The 24,872-nt window shown below is 35.1% G+C and overlaps 5 protein-coding genes across 6 annotated transcripts; 3 read left to right on the top strand and 2 right to left on the bottom strand.

The window, feature by feature from the left end:
• The first annotated feature begins 494 nt into the window (after nt 1-494).
• On the top strand, nt 495-3,060 carry LOC105196544 (calcium and integrin-binding protein 1-like). The gene is made up of 6 exons (XM_011162542.3): nt 495-937; nt 1,092-1,166; nt 1,670-1,704; nt 1,813-2,060; nt 2,140-2,338; nt 2,411-3,060. Exons 2-6 carry the CDS (start codon nt 1,116-1,118, stop codon nt 2,430-2,432), a joined length of 555 nt encoding a protein of 184 aa, XP_011160844.1. The 5' UTR covers nt 495-937; nt 1,092-1,115; the 3' UTR covers nt 2,433-3,060.
• LOC105196541 (oligosaccharyltransferase complex subunit OSTC) lies at nt 2,891-5,143 on the bottom strand. The gene is made up of 4 exons (XM_011162539.3): nt 4,784-5,143; nt 3,590-3,663; nt 3,297-3,514; nt 2,891-3,218 (listed from the first exon to the last, which is right to left on the bottom strand). The coding sequence occupies exons 1-4, from the start codon at nt 4,920-4,922 to the stop codon at nt 3,200-3,202; spliced, it is 450 nt and encodes a 149-aa protein (XP_011160841.1). The 5' UTR covers nt 4,923-5,143; the 3' UTR covers nt 2,891-3,199.
• A 43-nt stretch (nt 5,144-5,186) lies between these two features.
• Nucleotides 5,187-8,117, top strand: LOC105196542 (high mobility group protein 20A). Its single transcript, XM_011162540.3, has 9 exons — nt 5,187-5,489; nt 5,568-5,646; nt 6,010-6,210; nt 6,386-6,551; nt 6,630-6,744; nt 6,819-6,980; nt 7,052-7,133; nt 7,228-7,443; nt 7,534-8,117. Exons 3-9 carry the CDS (start codon nt 6,120-6,122, stop codon nt 7,668-7,670), a joined length of 969 nt encoding a protein of 322 aa, XP_011160842.1. The 5' UTR covers nt 5,187-5,489; nt 5,568-5,646; nt 6,010-6,119; the 3' UTR covers nt 7,671-8,117.
• LOC105196543 (protein MMS22-like) lies at nt 7,743-14,368 on the bottom strand. Of its 2 annotated transcripts, XM_026138458.2 has the most exons (21): nt 13,683-14,368; nt 13,276-13,305; nt 12,982-13,196; nt 12,596-12,733; nt 12,376-12,529; nt 12,126-12,305; nt 11,922-12,044; nt 11,630-11,833; nt 11,303-11,550; nt 11,122-11,222; nt 10,896-11,065; nt 10,651-10,809; nt 10,321-10,564; nt 9,972-10,200; nt 9,790-9,886; nt 9,518-9,712; nt 9,254-9,427; nt 8,827-9,189; nt 8,560-8,762; nt 8,261-8,449; nt 7,743-8,169 (listed from the first exon to the last, which is right to left on the bottom strand). In XM_026138458.2, the coding sequence occupies exons 3-21, from the start codon at nt 13,194-13,196 to the stop codon at nt 8,115-8,117; spliced, it is 3,441 nt and encodes a 1,146-aa protein (XP_025994243.1). In that variant the 5' UTR covers nt 13,276-13,305; nt 13,683-14,368; the 3' UTR covers nt 7,743-8,114. The 2 variants fall into 2 exon arrangements, with proteins under 2 accessions (XP_025994243.1, XP_039306084.1); XM_039450150.1 differs by lacking the exon at nt 13,276-13,305.
• An 898-nt stretch (nt 14,369-15,266) lies between these two features.
• LOC105196540 (serine/threonine-protein phosphatase 6 regulatory ankyrin repeat subunit A) lies at nt 15,267-24,583 on the top strand. The gene is made up of 18 exons (XM_011162538.3): nt 15,267-15,296; nt 16,047-16,171; nt 16,255-16,515; nt 16,617-16,809; nt 16,899-17,088; nt 17,170-17,416; nt 17,566-17,680; nt 17,760-17,849; nt 17,979-18,193; nt 18,275-18,482; nt 18,574-18,738; nt 19,169-19,527; nt 19,600-19,754; nt 19,836-20,114; nt 20,188-20,429; nt 20,515-20,644; nt 20,951-21,096; nt 21,182-24,583. Exons 1-17 carry the CDS (start codon nt 15,267-15,269, stop codon nt 21,055-21,057), a joined length of 3,111 nt encoding a protein of 1,036 aa, XP_011160840.1. The 3' UTR covers nt 21,058-21,096; nt 21,182-24,583.
• Nucleotides 24,584-24,872: the final 289 nt, after the last annotated feature.

The raw sequence follows: 24,872 nt of genomic DNA, 5'->3' as shown, positions 1-24,872 counted from the left end.
TAACTTTTTAAGGATTTATAGCAGCAAAGAACAACTTCATATTATTATTTATTTTCTTTATCCATTTTGTACATTGAAAAATAATCAATAACTGAGCATATAGTTAAACTTGATTTTAACACTAAAAATCCTCATCATTCGAGGGTTAATTTTTTAATGAATTTCGTACGATTGGTTGAGTTCTAATATCTAAATCGCAAATCTCAATCTCCAATTCAATATTCGTTTTGCATAAACAATTTTCTGCAAAGTCAATTGTAACTCCAGATAATCACAGCATAGACCAAAAGCATCGATTTCAGCTAAAAAAGAATTCACGATAGCAATGGGGATTTAACTATTGAAGGATCATACAATAATTCATATATTGAAGGATCATACAATAATTCATAGATAATTCATTCGAAAAATAAAAAAATTTGAGCAAAGTGATTCGGCAAACGAGTCGAGGTTATGTTCGCCGGCTACTCCACGTTTTCTCGATTGAACAACATTAGCTCCTTGTAAACCTACCATTTAAATTGATCATAGTAGATGTCCTTGACGATCTTTCCGAATGTTTCCATCGTTCGTCTTTTGTCACGCTAGAATTCACAGTGTTCGATCTGAACCCCTCGAAAACAACTTTTCGTTCAGAAGTTCCGCCAGTTTCCGTCTTTACCACCTCGCCGATGTATCTCTTCGTCACCTCTCTTCTCGCTTCCTTCTTTCACTAAGACTGGACGTATATTCGCGTCTCATTCCTATCTCAGCGAGTGTAGATGGGGAGCTGCAGGTGCTGATGAAACTCGACGAGCTCGCCATTCGCACCGGCGCGCTGATCAATAAACAGCGCCCTTTAAAAGCACAGCTGCATTTGCAGGAGCAATACGTTTGCCCCAATTCGCCCAACGGTGTACCGATCTTGTCCGATGATTACGAAATAATAAATTGACAGGTCAGTTTAAGAGAATAATATTTTGGTATGAAGATATTCTGTTAAAATCATTCTTAAGCTTGAAAACGACTGCGACAGACGTAACGTGGACTGTATAATCTTACAAATTAGTCATCAGCTGTGTTGTTTAACTATGGCCGAATTTCTTTGTAAGGATAATTGAGGTCGCTTGGCTAGGATGGGTGCGGGAAAGAGTCAATTTTCGGAAGAAGAGCTGCAGGACTATCAAGTAAGACTACTTACCTTATGCTGTAGATGAAAATTTTTTTCAGAATTTTTATGAACATTTTTAGAATTATTTTCAAAATTTCTATATAATTTTATAACTTAACATATTTCTCAAACTTTTTATATAAATTGGGACACTTTTCAGAAATATTGAGTAAATCTGTATCTTTTCTACAATTTTCTTCATATGTACTATAAATATCTTAAGTTATATTTCCAAGATTTCTTATCCTATAATTTCTGATAAAATATGAACATGTTTCATGTATTTTTTAGAAATTATATATAGGATGGGAAATCTTAGAAATCTGAAAATATTTTGGAATTCACATATATGAAAATTTCTAAAAAAATATGTTGCTTTACAGTATTTCTGCAAGCTGTTTAAATTTATATAAAAATTCTGAAAAAATTTTTACCAGAGAAAATATTATTCTTTAGCTCTGACATTTGCACTTAGTCCTAAAGATTTTTTAAACCTGACTGCATTTTTCTTTTCTATAGGATTTAACATACTTTACTAAGAAGGAAGTTCTATAGTGAGTACTATTACGAGCTTAATATTCTTGTTTATTGAGTATATCTTTTATTATTATTTATTATATTAATTATTATACGCAAAATGATATTTGTTTTTCTCTCAATAGCGCGCATCAGAAATTTAAGGCACTCGCCCCAGAGAAAGTTGGACACAATAAAAATGCAAAACTGCCAATGTCCAAGATTTTGCAGTATCCCGAGCTGAGAGTGAATCCCTTTGGCGACAGGATCTGTAAGGTTTTTAGCTCCAGTCAGGACGGTGACTGCACCTTCGAAGATTTCTTAGATATGATGTCTGTATTCAGCGACGCTGCTCCAAAGGCCGTGAAGGCCGAACATGCGTTTAGAATATTCGGTAAACGCGCAGTCAATTAACCATGATGCTAAAATTCGTAATGATTCTTCGAGTCAGTAACAAAATCGTATTTACGAAGATTTCGACGGTGACGACATGCTCGGTGTAGGAGACTTGCGGCAGGTGGTCGACAGGCTCACAGCACCCCAGAGATTGAACGACAGTGACATGCAACAGCTTCTTCAATATATTCTTGACGAAGCCGATCTAGATGATGACGGTGCACTCAGCTTTGCTGAATTTGAGCACATTATAGAAAAGAGCAGCGATTTTTCTAAGTAAGAGACTTCATAAGATCATAAAATCGTAATTCTACTCAATTTGTCAGTAACACTAAAACTTTTTTACAGGAGCTTTCGCATTCGTTTATAAAAGTATTATCAATGATGAATTCGCCAATGAAAGACTGAACTTTAACGTCGATATTTAATTATAATCGCAGACGGGCCTATTAGAAAGGAAAACAAATTAACGTTTACAAAATGTATCAAGGTTCTATAATTTGGCCTAAGTCAGGTAATCTTTTTTTTTATTTTTTTATCTTATTTATTTAAGATTATAATAGAAGAAACGGATATAATCACGAATAAAGATCTCTTAATTAAAAAAATATATATGCCAAATATACAATATTATAAATACGTATATATGACGCTTTAATGTAATGAAGAGAAGTCAAGTCTCTTCTTTTGACCAGTAAGCATTTTTAAAAGATATATCTTTCGTGTAATAAAGTTGAATAAAAGTATGAGAGAGTTTAAAAAGTAAAGTCAATGCATATGTCTATCAACTTGTGTCTATTGCTCCAGTTGGAAGACAGAAAATTTTCATTTTCAGTATGAACTTTTGGAGCTGTATTTAATGAGCTTTTAAAAAATATACATTATATCTATATTGAAATATATTATTTAAAAACTTAGTTGTAATATATTGTCTACAATATATTTAAAAATTTATAATGTCTCTTATCCTGTATTGTATATAATATAATGATACTAAAGTTAGTTTTGCTTATTATACTTTATTACAAAAATCACCAATCCACTCTGTTACAATATCCTGTGTATTGTAACGGTATCCCATACGACATATAAAAATGATAATTCAACACATTCATAGAATTCACAATCTCTTATTATTTAAGACTGTAGATACCCACTGAAAATGAAAAGAATAAATTGTTATTTGTCTAACATGAGATCATGGGGATTATCTCGAATTATAAATATATCTTACGGAAGTTTCATCTTCATGAATATCCAGCATGCTGTAAACGACACTAGTACGCTGAGAAATCCGACGCATATCAAGAGAACTCTGTTAAGCTTTGGTGTCGATGGACCGTGTGTCTGATCTAGGATGATGAAGCCCAAGCCTCCCATTGTGAACAAGAAACTGGACGCCAAACCCTCCATAATGTACTGTCCGTTTACACGATAGGGCATAAACGCTACCTGCAAGGATTACACTAGTTTATATTGAAGAAAAGAATCGTCTAAAGATGAGGATTTCCATAACAAAAACCTTACAGGTCTCGTATGACCGTGTTCGTCCGTCGTAGACCCTACACTGGGTGGCTCAACAATTACATCGTATATAATTCCTGTAAAATATATTTATGTAAAACAATAACAAACTAAACATACTACCAGAAAAACCTTAAAATTTTATAAAATATTACGTCATTATAAACAATATGAGGGTGAGTTAATAATTATTTGCATTCTATTTCTAAAATTTATTACAAAAACTACAATAGAAAACTTACTATCACTTTTTCTATACAGTTCCCTTATTTTTCAATGCACTTATTGTTAGTCTAGTGCTTCACATAAGATTAATTTATATTCTTAAAAAAAAGTTTTCAACAAATAATATGTTATATAGCAAGTTCTTTATTGTAATTATAATAATATATACTTAATATAAATGTGTTTTATGTGCCATCCATGTAATATAATATACAATACAGATCAATACAATAATCAATGGACAGAAGATTCAGATTTCATTAGAAATAATAAAAATTATTATTAATTTTTTATTTTTAATATTTTTTTGTTCTATTAATAGTAAAATCAGATATATTAACAATTTTATAACTTAATTTCTTCTTTTGCATTATGTTATTTCAATTTAAAATTTACATTGCCTGTATTGTTGATACAATAAGTAAACATAAATAATAAATAATGTACATCTTGAAATTTATGAAATAAATTCTGAGTTATATTAAATTTTATAAATAAAGTGCAGATTATTATTGACTCTTAGTGAAAATTTTTCTCACTATTTTTCTACATATTGAAACATTTTTAGTGATAATCAGAAAGTTTATATCTTCTCTTAAAATTTTTCATACATATTAATTCTGAAATATTCTGAGATTTCTCATTTCATAATTTCTAAAAAATGCTTTAATTTTTATAAAAATTGTATAACATTTCATCATTATAGAACAAAAAATCTTAGAATATTTAGAAATCTTAGAATATTTCATAATTAAGGATACATTTTAAGAGAAGATGTAGACTTTCTGAGTATTTTTGAAGTGTTCCAAGTTTGTATTAAAAAAATCTGAGAAAATTATAAAATTGTACAGAAATTCTAGAAAATTCTGAAAAAAATTACATGAAAAATTCTGAGAAAAATTTTCACTAAAACCTCTTATCTGTATAGCGATAATAACGAGTAAGTCGAGGGGTATTTGAACACAGGCTAACCTCCTGTCACCAAGAAGTATGATAGCAGAATGAAGGAGAAGACTACCATAGCGCTAGGCTTGACAAACCAGGACGGTCTTTTCAGTTTCAAGTTAGGCACTTCCAAGATTAAAAACGGTAACCTGTAAATGCACTCCATCTCGCCACGACCGAGTCTACGCTACACGATGGAAAAATAAAGGATCTCTCTCTCGCTCAGGAACATCCACCTGACAGCTGTTGACTGCTCGGTGGTTCCGATGCTCTGAACAATGCTGAACAACTCCAAACTCCAAACCTCGAAGTAGCTTTGCCGGTCGCCCCACCACGTGCCAACGCGACACCCCAATGCCCCAAACACACAACCAATATGGGCACGGTGCACGAATTTATCTAGACGCGTGGCGCGGTTCCACCCGGAAACGTGGAAGCGACTGCCGCCAACGGGCGCTCCTCGACGCCGAGCGACCGATTCTCTCGAGTGCCCTTACCGCCGAAGGATCGTCGTCGAAGGCAATATCCAAAAGGAAGGAAAAAGTGCACAAACAAGCGCGACACCGCGCTACGTGAAGTCCCGTCGCTCTCACTGACGTTTTCGTTGTATTGTTAATGAGACGACAATTAGTTGACGGGAATTAACCTCGCGGCGTACCGAGTGACAAGCAGATTTCTCAACGAAGCGATTTAATACAGCCTGCTCGCTTGATTTGGTTCCTTAATTCCTACCGTACGTATATATCATCGTACGTCTACAGATAATAATACATATTTTATACAAATCGAATAATCAAGCGGATTGTTGCAGGGCGAATGAAAACTTGCATTTAGATGTATAATAGACCTTCTTGCCATGCAACGTTAGCTGTTAATACACAACTCGCATGGTACGTATCGTGCTGGATAACAATAATTGAGATAAGACTGTGATATGTTTAAACTAAAATCAATTAAAATTAAAAGGTTAGCAGGATGTTAGTGCTCAATAATATTTCTCATGTGGTTTTATATACATTTTCTGATTTAACTGTGTGCTGTTACTTGCAATGCAGTTCTTAAATTGAATAATAATACTGAAATAATAGATCGAAAGTAATGGCATATAGTTTGAAGAACTAGAAAATGTATATAAAATCACATGAAAAATATTAAGCTAAGATCCTGCTGTCATTCATTGACTTTTTTTGGATTTTTAATGGATAACATTCATTTCACACAATCTAAATAGTTGTGTTTTTGTATTGTTACAGAGAGTGTAAAAGTTTGATTCACCTTGTGAATATATGATGAATATAGCCTGACATCAATAGAGTGATTTATGTTGCAAGACCAGCATCGGAGGGGCATTGTATTATAGAAAATGAGTGAGACCATCCCAACGAATGATGTACCTGAGAGCAACGGCGCAATGGAGCAAGCTGCTTACAATGGGGAAACAGAGGAACACACCAGTAAGTTGACTTATTTAGAATAATTTTGACTAAATTTCAATTAACTTAATCAATGATTAATTCACCTGGCAGAATTGATTTACACAATTTCTAATTATATAATTCTATATTCTTAATTTGATTTTTCTTGATAAATAAAAGAATCTGTGTAATCTAATTCCTTCTGTTTCATTAGCCAAGTCTCCAGTGAGTATAGAGGAGAAGGCCCCGGATTCAGTGTGCGACAATGGTGTAAAAAGGAGTGCCACTGTCACTGGGAACACTCCGAATAGAACAAAAAAACGCAAGAAAGCTCCCAGAGATGCTACCGCACCAAGACAGCCTCTGAGTGGTTACTTCCTGTAAATAATTTAATGTACAAGTATTTTAACATACAATAGAATATTCCATTCGTAACAAAGTGTAACGTGCATGTGCAGGTTCTTAAATGACCGAAGAGAGAAGGTCCGAAACCAGAATCCAAGCTTAACGTTCACGGAGATTACAAAGCTTCTAGCTGCAGAATGGAGTAAATTGCCGATCGATCAAAAACAGGTTTGTTGTTTTTTTTACAAAATTCCTTGTTGCCTCTCTTTGTAACATTAATAGAATAATAAATTTTTTTCCAGCATTATTTAGATGCGGCTGAACAAGACAAAGAGCGCTATAATCGCGAGTTTAGTGATTATAAGCAAACAGAGGCGTACCGATTGTTTAATGAAAAACAATCAGAAAGACAAAATGAAAATAAGAAGGAGAGAAACGGCACAGACGTAAATGCTGAACAGAATGTATGATAATATTGTTATACTCCAGTTTGTGTGGCTAATCTATGTAACACTAATGGAAACTCTTTATTTAGGATGTTCAGCAGGATAAGGACAATGACTTCACAGGCTTTGATATCCCTATTTTTACAGAAGAATTCCTGGATCATAACAAAGGTAAAGAAGTTATAACAATTATGAGTAATTAGTAAAAAATATATTACATTTAATAATATAAACAAATTTTTAAACAATGAAAACATTTACGTAGCCTGTGAGGCTGAATTGAGACAACTGCGAAAAGCTACGTCCGATTATGAAGCTCAGAATGCAGTTCTCCAGCGACATGTAGACAGTCTACACGCAGCCGTGAATCGTTTGGAGTCCGAAACTAATCAACAACGAACGACCAACCAAGCTCTGCAGCGTCATTTGGATTCTCTTCGTTCTCAATTGGCAGGCTGCTTCGCCACCATACCGCTTCCAGGTGAGCCTCTCTGTAGAAAATTCTCTCGCCGATATTCCGTGTCAGTTTTGAAAGTTTCTATTTATTACAAATACGATTTGATTTATGCAGGCACGCACGACGGTGCTACGTTACAAAACATCGACAGTTATTTCGAGAGATTGGACTCTCTATTGAGTGGCAATGCCGAACAAAGTCTACGTAATGCCGTACGTGGTGCTGTGTCTCGTCTTGAGTTAATTGGATGACGATCGCCTCCGGGCAATACAACCAGTGCGTCGGTCAAACATCATCGTTCGAGGCATTCACATCGAAAGTAACAGAGAAAATTTAGATATTATTTTTAGCAGTTTGTAAATTCCACCTTCTTATACCTCACAGGTAGGACCGACGATTGCCAGTTATTTAAAGTGAATTTACGTGTGTGTCGCGACTAATTAATACTTGTATCTTTATAGTATACGTGACAATAATTTACACTTTATTTTATATACTTATTTTGATCGAAATTTTGTTTCAAATATAATCTAGGTAATATGAATTTGAGCCAACTTGTGTATTTATGTACATTGAAATAGTCCATCAAATTATTGTTAATTCTCGGTGATTAATTTAAAAATTTAGAAAATCTAAATTTGTCATTAGAATATTTAACATTTATTAATTATTATTAATAAATTTTTGTGATCCTATCACGAATTATTGTCCATATTTAGCATATGTTTTTTCAGTTGATTCGACAAAAACCTGAAATTATAATTATTTTTTATCTACCGCATGCACGACAAAAGTATAAGAATTATTTCTTATTAATTTAAAAACTTATGATTATTCTTACCTCAAGGAAGCTGCATTGGGTCGGCGATATTGTTCGGCGGAAAGTACAATAGATTCAATTTGCGGAAACAAACTAATTATGATACTTTTCTTAATTGACAAGATAGATCGTATGAACTCAAATGTAAATTGTGTGTTTGTCATCAAATATTTTTGCACTGCGGCAGAAATAGCAGCTTGACATTTTTCCCTAAAGATCCGAGAAATGATTATAAATTATTTATTTATATTATTAATTATTAATTATTATGTATATACATATTATTTTTAAACTTGAGATATATCTCAATATTTGTTCACCTGATAAATTTATCTTCCTCATAGTACGGACTTTTAATTACGTCATTGATAAAGTCAATTGTATGCAGCTTGAGTGGATGATGATCATGAACTCTCATGTAGCACCCAAAAATGCTCGGAAAACAAATTTGGATAATGTGTTCCGTAATATAATTAGGATATTTTCTTCCTTCTTTAAGTAATGTTTTTATAAGCCAAGTTATCTGTGTGAATGTGTAATAAATATATTTGCAATCACAACTGTGAATGAATAACATGACTGCATACCAAGTTGGAGTGTTTGTGCATGACATTGTCCGATGATATGTTATAAAAGTTCGACATCAATGTTTCGAAAATCGTACGCAAAAACTCGCTTCTTGCTTCCTTGAAGCATTTCAACAACGTGTCGGAGACCTTAAAACTGTAACCGCTGTTGACTTCTGTTATCAGAATCGGCAAGTACTGATCGAAGATATCTCTCAGCATCGCTTGCAATAGTATGTCGCTTTTGACGTTCAATTTCTCTAAACCAAGTATCACCATTGAAAATATCCTTTTTCCTAATTGTTTTATATATGACTGCGTAGAGTTCTCTGGTACTAATATAATTTTGTTGATAAGCGTTCTTAACATATCGTTTGGTTGATTCTGTGTAAGTAAAAGTTTTTTTTAGAATGTAAGAATTTTAATAATACGATTAAATTATACATACTTTAGTATATAGCGTCGGAGAAATGCAGAGAATCAATGTACCCAGACATCTATAAATCCAGAATGCCAGTTCCGAATCTTTTGTCTCCTCTGTTATAGGTATCATAACCCATTTCTCTAAATTTTTGAAATACATCTTGCACTTCGCGTTGTACTGAAGTTTCTCTTGCTCGGTCTATGAAATTTTTTAATTGTGTTAACTTTTTCCTGGATCTTAGAACAGAGTCGAAAGTACGAGCACGCGCTGAATTCGTTAAGATAATACCTTTAAACTATTCTGCTTTTTCATAAACGATATTATAAATGTTAAAATGGGTTCGTTACTATTTTGAAATTCGTGCATATCACAATCCGACACAAATATCTCTTTGATCTCACTGAGATTGATAATATAGTTTTGCAGAATTTTTATGTCTTTCCTGTTTATGTCGTAACCGACAATGGAACATTTTATCCAAGCCTAAAACACCTGTATTTTATGAATTCTCTGCTGATCATTTTGTAACGTATAATAATATAGCAAATAAGTGAACGAACTTGGATCACAATAGTGTCGAAATTTGGAATTTCCTTCTTCAAGTTTTGGATAGTTTGCTCATTCTCAAGAATTGACGTTAAATAATACTGGGTAATTCTGTAGACAAAATAGTTTATTATCGATTATTATTATTTATGTTATTTTTTCAATAGATACTGATCTTTGGATAAAACATTTTTACCTTATATCTTTTACAAATATTGATGCTGCAAAGTGCTGAAATAAAGATACAGTCGAGTGCTTATACTTCTTAGCGGTAGTTGGTTCTCTAACTGCTTCTAAAGTAAATATGACAGCCAGTTTAGAAATAATTTTATAATTGTCACCAGTAAGCACGGGATCAAAGACGAGTTGGCGAACTCTGGATGCAACGACACACCACAGTGCGTCCAACATTTTCCTGACACCATCTGTAAGTAAATTTTACCAAGTGTTTTTTTAGCAAGTGCACTTTCGTCACACAAACTTGAAAATATAACTGAAAGAAAAATTACAATATTATTTGAAATAAAAAACGAAGACCTACCGACCCGAATTGTTACTGGAAACTTGCAGGGCGATACATTTTTCGAAAACATTCGCAAGCATCTCCAATAAAGATCCAATTCTGTTTTTTGGACACTCCAAAAGATAACGATCAATCCAACCGCCGATGAAATTGAATTCCCCCAGATCCATTTTCTCGTTGCCAGACAAAATCGTATTCAGTACATCGACAAAATTGGTCATCATAGAACGAGACGTTTCGTCTTTACGACAACTTATCAAGTTGATCTGTAAAACAAAAAATCAGGATATATAAAAAATATATAAAAAATATTTATGCTTAACATTAACATAATTTATATAATAGATTATACCGTTTCAGTGAAATGTCCGGCTATGGAACCGAGAGATAATCTTCTTTCATTGAACAGCAAAAGGCACGCTAATTTTCCTTTCCAGATTAGAGTGCATTTTTTATTATATTCGTAATTCAATTCATTCACAGATGGCAGGAGATCTAACATTGTTGTACACTGCAAAAACATGTATTAGTATAAAGACTAATGTGTGAAATAGTAATTATGTTTTTGAACGAACTGTAACAATTGTTTTAACTTACTACATTTGTATCTGCGGTAATAGCTAAGGTCATAAATAAAGATATGAAGTTGTAGAGCCCGCTCTCGGAAAACTCTGCGACTTTGTTCTTTGAAAATTTTGTATATACACGTCCTTTAATTTGATTCCAATACTTCGGATCCGACGTGCCGTATTTTTTCAAAAAAGTACCTGAAAGATTGATCTTTATAATACTCGAATTGATAGAAAACTTTGATCTAACTTACCTATCAAATGCAAGAGCATGCCATAGCTGGACTCCTTAAAATGTTCAAACTTGCCATAAATTCTGTCATTAATTTGCTTCAGAATATCCATAGCTGTCTTCCTACAAAAAGACATTTAGATTTTATTTATTTAGGCGTGCAATTATATATAAAATTATAAATTTAAATCATTTAAACATACTTTTCAAGGGACAGAGCCCAAGGTCCAGAAGTTTGTAATAGAAACGGTTGATCTAATCTTTTGTGGAAACAGTCCCAAAGGAAAGATATAATTGGCACTCGCGGTTGCCACCAATTGATGATAAGATCATGTAACAAAGGTATTATGATCTTGAGCTCTACATCAAGCTCATCCCTTTCACCATCTTTTCCACCTTTACACACGTACGCTTTTAGAACCTTTTCAACTTGTTCGCAATTCGATTTTATCTGTAAATAAACATATATCTGTTGTATAAACCGTGATTCAATTTCAAATTTTTTATTTCTATTTTGTGTCATATATTACCCTTAGAGAATTAGATTGCAGGTAAACGCCGTCGTTAGTGTATCCGTATAACAGAGACAGATGGTATATTATCCAAATGCAAAACAATTCGGGATTTTTAAAATCTGGCAGAGAGGAATCCACACTTCTGTGCCAAAATATCACTTGGGATTGATCTTTACTTAATATTCTATCGATACAACTATTTACAAGATCCCAAAATGACTGAAAATTTTTGATTACAATAAAAATATACATCGAAATTTTAATTCCAATAAGAATATAATGCGAAATTGTTATTATCTTAATATACCTTAGTTTTTTTTCTTTCTCCTAAATTGTCAACAAATATTTGAAGCATAAGCCATAATTCTCGCGTACACGTACAGCAGTATGGTGTTTTTTGCGCAAGGTCCACAGTCCAGCTTAAAGCTAACTGAATACAAAAATACAAAAAAATATAAAATCACACGTTCATATATTATTACAGGAACAAGTCAAATTCTAACTGTATTACCCTTTCAAATATTTTCATGGCAGAATATAGAAGATCGTTGATGATCATTTCAGCAGTATTTTCAAATTCCTCTAATTGCGTGTGATATTGGTACCACGTAGTTTTCGAGTGTATTAATGTAATAAAGAACCACCTTAACTCTATGTGGATGTGATATAAATGGAACTCTGGCTGGTTACACTGAAACGAAAACAACATGACATATTGTGTATTTTGCTCAATAAAAAAAAAACAATATTTTTTTAATTACCTTATTGCCTATGTTAGAAGCAGCGTAATGCAGAGTTGAATCTGGGATGCTGCGTAATGTACTAAGAAAGTGTTTGATGCAATCAAACAGAGTGTCTACATCTTTGCTGATTTCAGGCATTACCATTTCTAATGTACCAAGATCCCACTTTATGCTGTAATAACGAAATTTAAGTTATTTATTACAAAATTAAAACATGGCAGAGAGATGTTTCATTTACCTGCTCATATATGTACGAAAATATACAATAAATTCGCAAATCATCTTTCTTAGAAGAAAGTAGTTTGCATTATCGTTATTACATAATCCAGATATTGTGACTGGTTTCTCTTGTCTGTTTAGTATCTTTAGTTGCATCCTGTCATTAAAAAAAAATCTGTTATAAGATTGTAATTAGGGCTGGGTAAAAAGTATTTCAAATATAAAATATTGACAATCATAATATTTAAATTACAAAATACAAAATACTGGCAATTTTGACTGAAAACGCAAAATATAAGTTGTATTTTGTAATTAAAATACTTTTTGCTCTGTAATCATGATTATAGTTCAGTCATACACATTGAACATGACAGCAAAGAATTTTTTTAGGAAAAAGATTCTTACTCCATGCAATAGATGAAATGTTTCAAATTCATCACAGCAACGGCTCCAGGCATAACACAATTGAAGAGTCTGACTTCGACATGGGCAAAGGGACAATCAGTTTGTGGAAAAAGCGCATTGTCCACCTCCCTGTTAGAAAACAGTCCACTTCTACTCAGATGCCAATCGTTAACATTCACCTTGCCATTGCAATCAAAGGTAGCATCAAGATCCATCTGTAAAGTCCCTTTTGTACATTATAACATTGCAGTGAAGTACCATTACAACATGTAATACGAGTACCCCTCTACTTACTATTTTGACTTGTGATTGGTATGCTATTAACTAAAAATAAATTAGTACATTATAACAAAGCTGAACAAACATTCATTAATCTAAATTAAATATTAATTTTATAATGTAAATATTATATTTGAGAAAAAAAATATTGTTTTTATAATAGAAAATATTAATTATAATTAAAGAAAAAAAATGAAATTTCCTAAATAAAAGTCTAATTCGTTTTAAAAACAAAATAATTATTTTGTATAAATCATGTTTTATTTATATAAAATATAAATGTTTTCATCGACTTTCAATAGATCAATTCGATTTACGATCGAAGTCTTGGAACGTAACCCTGTCGTAAGGAGAGTGATATTCGCATGGTACCGAAATGGCATTTTAACAATGTATTACAACGAACAATAAACTTCTCGTACTTGTACAGCAGCTGCAGGGCTCTTTTCTTAATCACGTCGAGACGTAAATTGCATGTAAGCAATCCTGAAGCCGAAAATTCTGAATCCCGAGACATGCACGGATTCACGCTCCTCGTTCTAGCAGACGACTTTCGCGCATTTTGGCGGCATCTCTAAAGCTACTGCGCATGCGTCAGAAAAGTCCCTCGATCTGAGGACACTCTGCTCCTACTTCACTTCCTCGCCATTCCAAATTTCAACGCTCAGCCGGCTGCAGCCGGCTCAGCGCTCTGGTCTCCGGTCATCAATTTAAAGTGATTTTTAGTTGTGGCTGCCGTTAAACGGATACGTGTGCTAAACTTTCCTCCTACGTCGTGTTTTATATTGCGTTTTTGTTACGGGGTGATGGATTTCAAACAGCAGTACAAAAATCCGCGTCCACGGTTCGATGATGCGGATCATAAAAGATTTTTGCACGCCTGTAACTATGATCAATTTCGTAAGGAGATGAGATCGCGGACTTCCGACACGAACCGTACCTACATAGAAGCCATTTCACCGATTTTGGAGCAAGCGGAAGAATTCCTGTTTAATGTGTCTTGAATAATTAGAGAGATCGTTTAAGATTTCTATCGAAGCCTCTTGCCTATCATCTTCACTTTCAGCCGCATGTTTTTTTTTTTTTATTATTGAAATGCTAGATGTTCTTATTTCCTAGCACATGCTCATTTGACCTTGGCACAAGCATTATTTGATCTTGTTAAATATTTGATAAGCTACGAAGGTGAAATAATGTTTACAACATCAGAGTACCAAAGCAAATGTGCCTTTACCAGTTATAATTATTATTTTATTGTTAATGTAAATAAAACTGTTTATTTTTTGTTGTTTATGAGGAGGAAGAAAGAAAAAGAAAATTCGTGATTGTTTCGACGATGATGATGAGCTACTTCGAGAAAAAAAGTAGTATGTTAATTCCTTAAAAAAATAAATAAATAAATAAATAAAAAATACTAATCAGCTGGAGCTTTAAGTAAAAATGCAGTTAAAATTATTGCCTCTCTTTTATCTCCCCTCTTTTATTTCCCACATTTCTCGCGTATTCTTCCATACAATTCCTTTGTATTCCGGTTTCAGTTTATCTCATCTCCAGCTCCTCGCTTCTCGCCTCCCTTTTCGCGCCGCTGTGGCGGCCTCGTGCGATCTCCAGAGACCGCCTCTGCCTGCCCTGCCGCCGCCGCCGTTGTTTACAAGCTCACGCACGGCGACGTCGAAGATGGCGACGGGAGCGAGGAGCGCGACTCCGACGGTGCGGCCACGTGCGTGTGAATACGCACGACGGTAGGGACGCGGCGAGCCCGACGGCGCGTCTCCCACCCTTCCAGCGATCCGTCCGCGAGCGAGACGCGAAGCGGACGCGTGACACACACGCGCGTCCGGACACGGCCGACCAGACCGCGCTCAGTCGGCGGTGGTGGTCGCGAGGACGGATCCCGTCGTGGCCGTGGACCCGATGACTCACTCGCTCGCGGTCGGGTGACGATGCGCCTGTGAGACACAACGACGACCTGGACGCCAAGAGCCTGTGGGACCGTGCTCGCGAACATGAACGCCTTCAAGGATCTTCACGACGAGGTACATCGCGCCTTCTCCTCCGGGCTCTGCCCCAAGCTCTATGTTGCGTTTATCTTGGAGGCGTAGGTTAACTCGTCCGTGTCAGATTATGATTTTTATTTTGATCTGGCGCGAATGTTGTACCTCCTACGTACTCCCGTTGCACCCTGCATCCTTTCCTTTTCTCCTTATGAAGCTTAAATGCACGTTATCTGTTGGGCACTTTGTCTTAAGAATTTTTTTCAAATCGAGCTTTGTTTTGGAGGATGCGTGAAGGCTTGCAGTCGACCTTATTTACATTTCGATTATGTACAGTAATTTTTTGTACTTAATAAGTATTTTGAATAAAGTTTTTATTATACTTTTTGTTTAAAAAATACAAACTTGGCTGAGTATTAGACATCTGTTTTTTTTTCATATTTTAAATTCTTTTACCTTCATCATTTTCTACTGGTTGTTGGCATTTATGTATAAGTTTCTTAAAAAAAAATGTTCTTGAAACAAAGGATAACTATGTCCAGTAGGAAATAATACAGATAAAAAATTTTGAAAAAAGGTATCTGATATCTTTAGCCAAGACTGTATTTTATGATTGGAATTTATTCAATTGTTTTCTAGATTTCTACTGTATTATTTAGGAAAATGGAATAATTTTGATCTCCATGAATTTATTCAGGATTTGAATCTATTCAAGATAGTTCCATAATAATACCTGCCCTAAATGTAAACAAGAGAAAGAAAACTGACCTTAAACATTGTTTATTTTTACAGCCCCCTTTGTTACAAGCCATATTTCACGGAAATGTGGAAGCGGTTCGTACGTTACTAGCACAGAAAGAAGATGTAAATTGGCAAGACAAGGAGCAGCGTTCCCTTCTACATGCAGCAGCATATAGGTCAATATCTCAAATAATAAAATGTTGAAGACTTAACAAAAGTCTCTTTAATTATTGCGCAACTAAATGAGTGGTATTTTCAGGGGAGACACCGCTATTGTGGAACTTCTTTTGTTAAACGGTGCGGTGGTCAACAGCAAAGATAAAAAATGGTTGACGCCTTTGCACCGAGCCTGCTGTTCAGGCAATTACAATGTAGTGGACATTTTATTGAGATATAAGGCGGACGTAAACGCTCGTGATCGCAGTTGGCAGACGCCTCTTCACGTAGCGGCCGCGAACAACGCTGTTCAATGCGTAGAACTTTTAATGCCACATTTGTTAAATATCAATGTTACAGACAGGTTTGTGCATACACTAGTAATCTCATGATAATTACAGAATGGAATAAATTATTGATAAATATTAAATACACTAATTATTGTCAAATTATTAATTTTTACAGAGGTGGGAAAACGTGTCTTCATCATGCGGTATATAACGGACATTTCGAGATGTGCGAATACCTAATGCAGCTAGGTTGTGTGATAAATGCCTCTGATAAGAAAGACCGAAGAGCTTTGCATTTTGCAGCGTACAAGGGCCACAATGAGATTGTGAATGCGCTAATAGAGAAAGGCGCCGACGTAGACGTTAAAGTATTAATTTCTTATAAAACTTTCGGTAGAACGCTCTTAATTGTATTCTACATGTATCCTGTAAATATTTTGTATATTTCTATGTTAAGGATCGAGATTTATATACTCCATTACATGCAGCAGCCGCTTCTGGTAATATAGAGTGTGTGCAACTTTTAATCAAAGCCGGCGGCGATATTGAGGCCAAAAACGTCTACGGAAATACGCCACTGCACATCGCGTGCCTGAACGGATATCCCCTCGTGATTAAGGAACTTATAGCTAAACGCGTTAATTTAGGTGAGTCATCAGAATTTTTAGACTTTCACCGTTCGTGACATTCGTGACATTCGTAAACGTTACATTTGTTGATCGAAACAGAGGCCGTGAATTATAGAGGACAGACTGCATTGCATGTCGCTGCCGCCAGCATACACGGCGTCCACTGTTTTAAAATGCTGATATACAACGGATTGAAGGTCAACGTACAGTCAGAAGACGGTCGTACGCCGTTACATATGACTGCGATTCACGGAAGATTTACGAGATCTAAAACGTTGCTAGACGCGGGAGCTTTTCCAGACGCGAGAGACAAAAATGGAAATACAGCATTGCACATTGCCGCCTGGTAATTCTAAAATTCATGAATTAGAACTATTGATACAATACTACATAATAGTATTTGATTTGTAAATTTTGATTTATGTTTCTGTTTTAATTTGATAGACATCGCAATTTAGGTTGAATGAGATAATAAAAGCAAGCTTTTAATTATAGGTTTGGTTTCGAGTGTTTGACAACATCTCTATTGGAAAGCGCCGCATCTCCGGCTACACGCAACGCGCAGCAGTGTACACCTTTGCACTTAAGTTGTCTAGCAGGACATATAGAAGTGAGTCATAGATATTTTCAGTATTTTTACTATACTTTTGGTCTCTTTATTACTACGATTTAATTCTATCGTGCCGCAGGTCTGTAGAAAATTATTGCAGCTCGATAGCAGGCGAATTGATGCACGAGATATCGGTGGCAGGACAGCCTTACATTTGGCAGCATTTAAGGTAGTGCATCGCTTTATTCTAATATTTTATAATATTCTGAATATCTTTTTTTTTTTAATCTAATAGTATAAATATATTAATTTCTCATGCCACGAAAAACTATATTGTTAAAATAACCATTTTTAATAGGGTTCTGTAGATTGTTTGGATCTACTCTTATCTAGCGGCGCCAATTTCCGTCTCGTTGATAACGACAATCGATTGGCTCTTCATCATGCCGCGTGCCAAGGACACTACCCTTGCGTCTTCACTCTAGTCGGGTTTGGTAGTGACTCGAACGCTCGAGACGTGAACGGCGCGACATCGTTACATTTAGCCGCAGCAGCGTCAAATTCTAATGCCCAGTCAGTACCCAGCCCATTTTATCTCTATCAGTTTAGTCTTTCAATTTATCTATTTATATGATTTATTTTGATTTCACGTAGGTCTTTCAAGTGCGTGCAGTATTTGCTGCAACACCGGGCCGACCCGCATTTGCGCGACAAGCGCGGTTTTACTGCGATCCATTACGCGGTAGCTGGCGGTAACAAGGCGGCACTGGAGGCTCTTCTGAATGCATCGGCAGTGCCTTCGAATCTGGCTTTGATCGAGCAGGAACCGCCTGTGCCGGCTCTCACTCCAATACACCTTGCGGTACGTAAACTCAAGGATACGCATATTTAAAATTATTTGACTACGAAATACGAAATCATATATTTCTAATTTGAAAAATGCTTATCATTAGGCATATCACGGTCATGACGAGATCTTGCAGCTGCTTTTGCCTTTGTATCCCAATATGAATATCAAGGAAGATAGTGGGAAGACGCCGTTAGACTTGGCCGCCTACAAGGGGCACAAACAGTGTATCATACTTTTGTTACGATTCGGTGCTTCTGTGGGAGTACAGGTGAGCTGGATGTTTATTACTTGAAAGAAACTGAGGAAATCTGGAATTTTTAGGGAATTTATTTTTTGAAAAAAGAATCGTGGATTTTTTTATTAGTATTTAAAATTATTGGAAAGTTTTATTTTTAAATTTAAATTCTATCTGTCCTGACCAAATTGATTATTTTTTCTTTATAATATAAAATTAACTAGCAATAAAAATATGGCATACACATCCACCCACGTATATTCATGTATGTACATGCGATTTGCGAATTTTTATAAAAAAGTTAGTGACAATAAATTGTTGTAATTTGGCGTTGTGTTTAATCGTCTCGAATTTTGCTGAAAATTTTCAAGAAATTTTTTTATAAAATTTGAGTAAACATTTTGGTGAGAGAATCTAGATTTCCTATTTTGTGTTTACATGACTAATGTTATTGTGTTTCTAGGATTCTGTTACGAAACGTACGCCTGTGCATTGCGCCGCTGCGACGGGTCACGCAGATTGCCTGGCTCTTCTTCTGCAGAACATGGAAGATCCCACCGTGGTAAATTGCTACGATTCTAAGCAGCGCACAGCTCTAACGCTGGCGGTGGCAAATAACCATCCAGAGTGCGCAATGTTACTTTTGACATATAAGGCGGACTGTAATCTACCAGATGTTAATAAGCACACGCCGCTGTTTCGCGCGGTGATTAACGAGCGTGATAATCAATTGGTGAAACTGTTGTTAAAGCATGATGCTCTCGTGGCAGTGCAAGATGTGAACGGCAAAACGCCGTTACACTTAGCAGCGGCTTGTGGCAGGTAAGTTACGTTTGCACGAAATTTTTTCTCGTAGTACAGAACTGCTCTGACATTCCGAGTTTTTGTTTGTAGATTGTATGCTTTGGCTGCGCTCGTTAAAGCCGATCCGGTCGCAGCGACTTTGAAGGACGATCAAGGCTGCACGGTGTTACATTGGGCTTGTTATAATGGCAACTCGAATTGCGTGGAATATCTCTTGAATCATAACGTGTTCGATTCCTTGGAAGGTACGTGGTCTCTCGCTCTTTGAAAATGATTATTTAACAATACGTAACATACATCGAGTTGATTATTTTAATTATTTACAGGCAACCCGTTTTCCGCTGTACATTGCGCCGTATATCAAGGATCGGCGCACTGCTTAGACTTATTGATCAACAAGTTCGGCGGACAAGCGGTTGCTGCCCCAAGAGACTCGTCTTGTGGCTTGTTACCACTGCATGTCGCTGCAAGTGCAGGGTCCGTCGATTGCGCGCGATTAATTCTAAATTCTGTCGGACCGGAATTAGCTGGGCTTGAGACAACTGATTACTTTGGACGAACGCCACTTCTTTGCGCGGCAGTCAACGGACAGTGCAACGCTATCGGTAATTTGAATATCCTACAATGAAATTACCCGTTTATGTTATTTTCGTATTAATGAGACTCATCTATCGGCAGAATTATTGCTGGAATGGAAAGCTGATGTGCGCGCTGTTGACTCCAATAAGAATACAGCGCTACACTTAGCTTGCCAGAGACGTCATTCCGCCGCGGTGTCATTACTCTTAAACTGGATCGAAAACTGCAGCTCCGACGTCGATAAAAACACGTCGCAATCGCAAGGCGTTTCTGTTATTAACATGATCAATAAGCAGCAGAGAACGCCGTTGCATCTGGCAGCAAGAAACGGTCTTGTGACAGTAAGCTGAAATTGTGTTTAACGATATGATAGTATAACGGGTGATATTTTTTTAAATAAGAAGTGAGAAATATTATTTTATTCAGATCACGCGACGATTATTGCAATTGGGCGCGAGTGTCATAGCTGTTGACGCAGAAGGACTCACGCCCGCGTTAGCTTGTGCCCCAAATCCAGCGGTGGCCAAGTGTTTAGCGACTATTCTCGCCGCGCAGGGTAAATATTTCTTTTTATTCATTATTCATGTATTGTAAAAAAATATACAGTGGCGTGCAAAAGTTTCTGGCCAGTGACATTTTGTACTCTAATTTATTAAAAAACAGCCTAATAAAATTTTCATAATTATCAGGTATGAGTATAAGGATATATGTAGATAATGAAATAATATAGTAAAACAATGATAATTTGAAAATTTTATTATGCTGTTTTTTAATAAATTAGAGTACAAAATGTCACTGGCCGGAAACTTTTGCACGCCACTGTATATGTTCACAACGTAAAATTGCGATATTTTTCCGTCAGGTCAAAATGGGGAAACCGCGCAGTACTCACCGGCAATTCAACACACGTTGGAGGTGTACCTGAACGGCGTGGACTCGCAGCACAGTTCCGACTCGGAGTGTTACTGACAGCGAGCGTCGACACGCTTGGATCATCGAACGTTCCGGGTGAGAATGAATGTCGTCTCGAGACGCGGCAACATCAACGCCGCTAGACTGATCTGGACGAGCTGCTGGCTCTTTTTCGTTCTAGCGTAATTAGCCTCCAATTCTGACGAGCCGGGTGAGATTGCCGGATGGGCGGATCTCCGACGGTGACTAGCCTCATAAGTAGCAATCGTGACAATATCGGTGTTTGTGCTATCGAGAACTCGATAGAGCAATTAATCGACTGCCAAGAGGGATACGGATGTATGTACGTACATATGTTAATCAGAGTTACTTAATAATAGTCGATAGACTTAGGTATATACTTATAGGAGAGCTGTACAGTATCCAAAGTCATTTTTCTGTTCGTATAATTATGTGCATGCGCGAAGTACACTAGGCGTCATTGATGTCTTTCTATTTAAAATTAATTAATTTTGATGTTCGCTATAGGATACGTTACTGTAGAAAAACCAAAACTTTATTAGCAATTTCAAGCGGAAGGCCTCAATAACGCCTGTGTATAATATTGTCTTAATCTCGAGACACATTTATAAAAATCAAGTGTTATAATTTCGCTTTAAAATCTGTCAATTAGAATGAATGTACAATAATGTCTTGGAAACATTCATTTGCATATATTCGGTATCGATCGCGTTATGGAATGTCCGTATATGATTTACGATCAATGTTGAATGATTAAATACACTAATGTCGGTCATTCCCCTCAACCATTAAATGTTGTAACTTGCGTATTCTGAAACGATAATTTGTTCAACACTGTCGTAAAAGGTTGTTTTTTTTTCGTTAGGAAGAGTATAAAATTTTTGCAATTAGGTCTCAACTGTCTTCAACTTGGACATCACGTGAAATTAATTTATTTTTAATTCTAGCGAAGAATCGGGTTATACAATGTTTATTTTTCTCTCCTCTTAAATATCTTTGTTTTATTGTACATCTATATTAAATATCTATGTATTTAGAAATATAGTATAGATATATGATATAAATATTAAAATATATCTATCTATATTTAGAGATATAGATATATATAATTTAGATTACTAAATATTCATCTAAGCATATATCTCTTATACATAGCTGAGAATAAGACACAGCTTCGCCGCACGCATTTGCGCAGTTTTTTGTTTCTCTCATATAACTTTTGAGTATAATTAACGCATATATTAATACCTTCTACATTTCGAAAGATATGTTTGTCTGCATAATTTTCTAAATCGATTACATCGGTTAATATAACGCGTAACAATAACAATAGGGTTTTCTCACAATTGATTAACGCGAGTCTCGAACATGGACCATCAACATAATAATTAATGATAATTGCGAGAGCACAAATAATAATAGTTGCGTTAAGTAAGTCTCGAATGCGATTATAGATGTAACAATAAAACAGCGGCGTATCATCTTTTGTAGTCGAGTAGATATAACTCTTGGTAATAAAAAATGGCGCAATTCATTCTTATAGTAGGGAATTAGATACATCAGTGCATATATCGACAGAGAAATATGTAGGCAATGCTCAATTGATTGCATTTACTAAACTAGATTGGTTCTCATTTCATAAGACTGCGCACAGTGGTGGAATATTAGAAATTAAAGTTTTAGGATTTGTTTTCTCAATGAACACTACAGATAAATAATATATATATTATGTGTCTTGTATGACACATTTATGTCTTATATTTTATTTATATTCATTGTGCGTCATGTTCAATCTTTATTCCAAATTTTGAGATTTTTAATATTTAATATTTATGCCTAATATTTTACGCCATTGTGCGCAAAGCCTTAGTTAACTGGACGTCTTCCATTCCCAATAGTCTCAGTTGATAATTCGGCGCACGAAAACAACTCTACGCTAACGCCAATCGTGTTTTATCCTGAGTTTACACGGCAGGATTATCTTTCGGATGATTTTATGTACTTTTTTTCCTCACACTTTCAGCTACTCGAACATCTAAAAATTCAAATCGCACGTTTACGGAGTTTTTAATTTATCGCACGAGAAAGTGTAGGATGTTATGACATTGTAAAAGAAAAATGCCGAAAGTATGAATGTTTAATTATCAATGTTCCAATGTTGTAAATATATCGAAGGGAACTGAATTAACCTCTCCTGAGGACTCTATACAACAGGGCGGTGCGACAAGGAATAGGAGCGAACATTCAGCTATTTTCTTAAAGATTTGTAGTGAAGCCTAAACTGCCTGACTGTAATTGTATGTCGAATAAGAAAGTAGAGTTTGTAAATGTAAGATGTGTAACGATTGATCGAGGAATTGAATCGGAAATATACGTTAAATTATTTTATTTTTAAATATTTTTTTATGCTTTCTCTCAGATATAGCACACAATATTTATAAAAGATTTACAAAATGTTTATAATAATTATTTGAATACTTTATAAATATTTACAAAAATATTTCATAAACATTTTTGTGGTCCTGGACATTAAACAGATCATAGAGATTTATTATAAATATCACATAAACATATTTATAAAATATTGCTATAAATATTTTTTTACTTACCATAAATATGTAAAATGTATAGTCTACATTTTAATAACATTTTGAAAGATTGTATCAATTTTTTCCTTCGGATATATAAAATATTTATAAATATTTATAAACATTGTGTGCTATTTGGGCTGTGTTCCTTGTTAATATTTTTATTGCCATTAATATTTATATTTTAATTATGCGGTTATTGTTTTGATAATGCGGTTATTGTTTTGAAATCATGGTATTGAAAAAATATTTAAATATTAAAAAATGCGTCGAAAAGAGGAATACTCAATGCAGCAATTGTGTCATTATTTTTGTACTTAAAAACATCTCAACAATTTTTTGCATTTAATAGATTGTAAGTGCGAGCATACTGACGATCTTAAACGCTAAATGTGATTAATATTATATAGAAAATCGTGTAATTCATCGATGAGAGGGCATCGTAGTTTTAATGTACATATTAACTCCGATCATCGCTTGCGCGTAATAATTATGCGGTTAATGAAATTGTTGATACTTGGAAAAATGCGATCTCCGATTTGTACATGATTTTGTACTTGCGACCGTTTTATAAAAACAACAATACGGGAATGAGAACTGGACGCGTATTAAGGAACTGTTCGGAGTGGATGCGATTTGAATTATTCAATTATTTCATGGATTTCTAATGTGTTTTCTAAGAAAAAACGGAATAATTGCGATCGGAAACTATTCCGAACAGTTCCATAAAACGTGCTCAGGTCACGTCATGCGTTATTTTATCTCTCAAACGCGTGAAACTCCACGCTCTGCTGTAATATGTACATACAATAATCGAAAAAATTATTTTTTCTATATCCCTTCCTTGCACATACGATTTTGCGGAATGTAATGTCGTATTACATGGATATTATATTTTAAATGTTCCACCATATCATGTATCTGCATCACACGACATTTGTAATCAATATACGTCATTGCGTTTTATTTTCACACATTGTGAATTCGTATTGTATCGAATGAATTTATTCCCGAAACGAATTTACCTCGCATATTCCTTTTATCTATAAACTTTTGGATTTTCCAATCCTATTTGAAAAAGTGCATCTTAATTGGTAATCGTATCTCTCGAAAGTCTCGAAATTTATTATAGACGTTTTTCCGTAATGCTGATTGGTTCTCATCTTGCAATATTGTGGAAGTAGGCCCAGTACTTCGTAAAGAAATTGGATGGTCCTCGTACAAGAAAGTTCTTCTTGATTGAAAGTTATCAGCCCTTAAATG

Source organism: Solenopsis invicta, chromosome 6 (genome assembly GCF_016802725.1).
Source record: "Solenopsis invicta isolate M01_SB chromosome 6, UNIL_Sinv_3.0, whole genome shotgun sequence".
Taxonomy (NCBI): Eukaryota; Metazoa; Arthropoda; class Insecta; order Hymenoptera; family Formicidae; genus Solenopsis; species Solenopsis invicta.
This window is presented reverse-complemented; position numbering and strand designations above follow the sequence as displayed.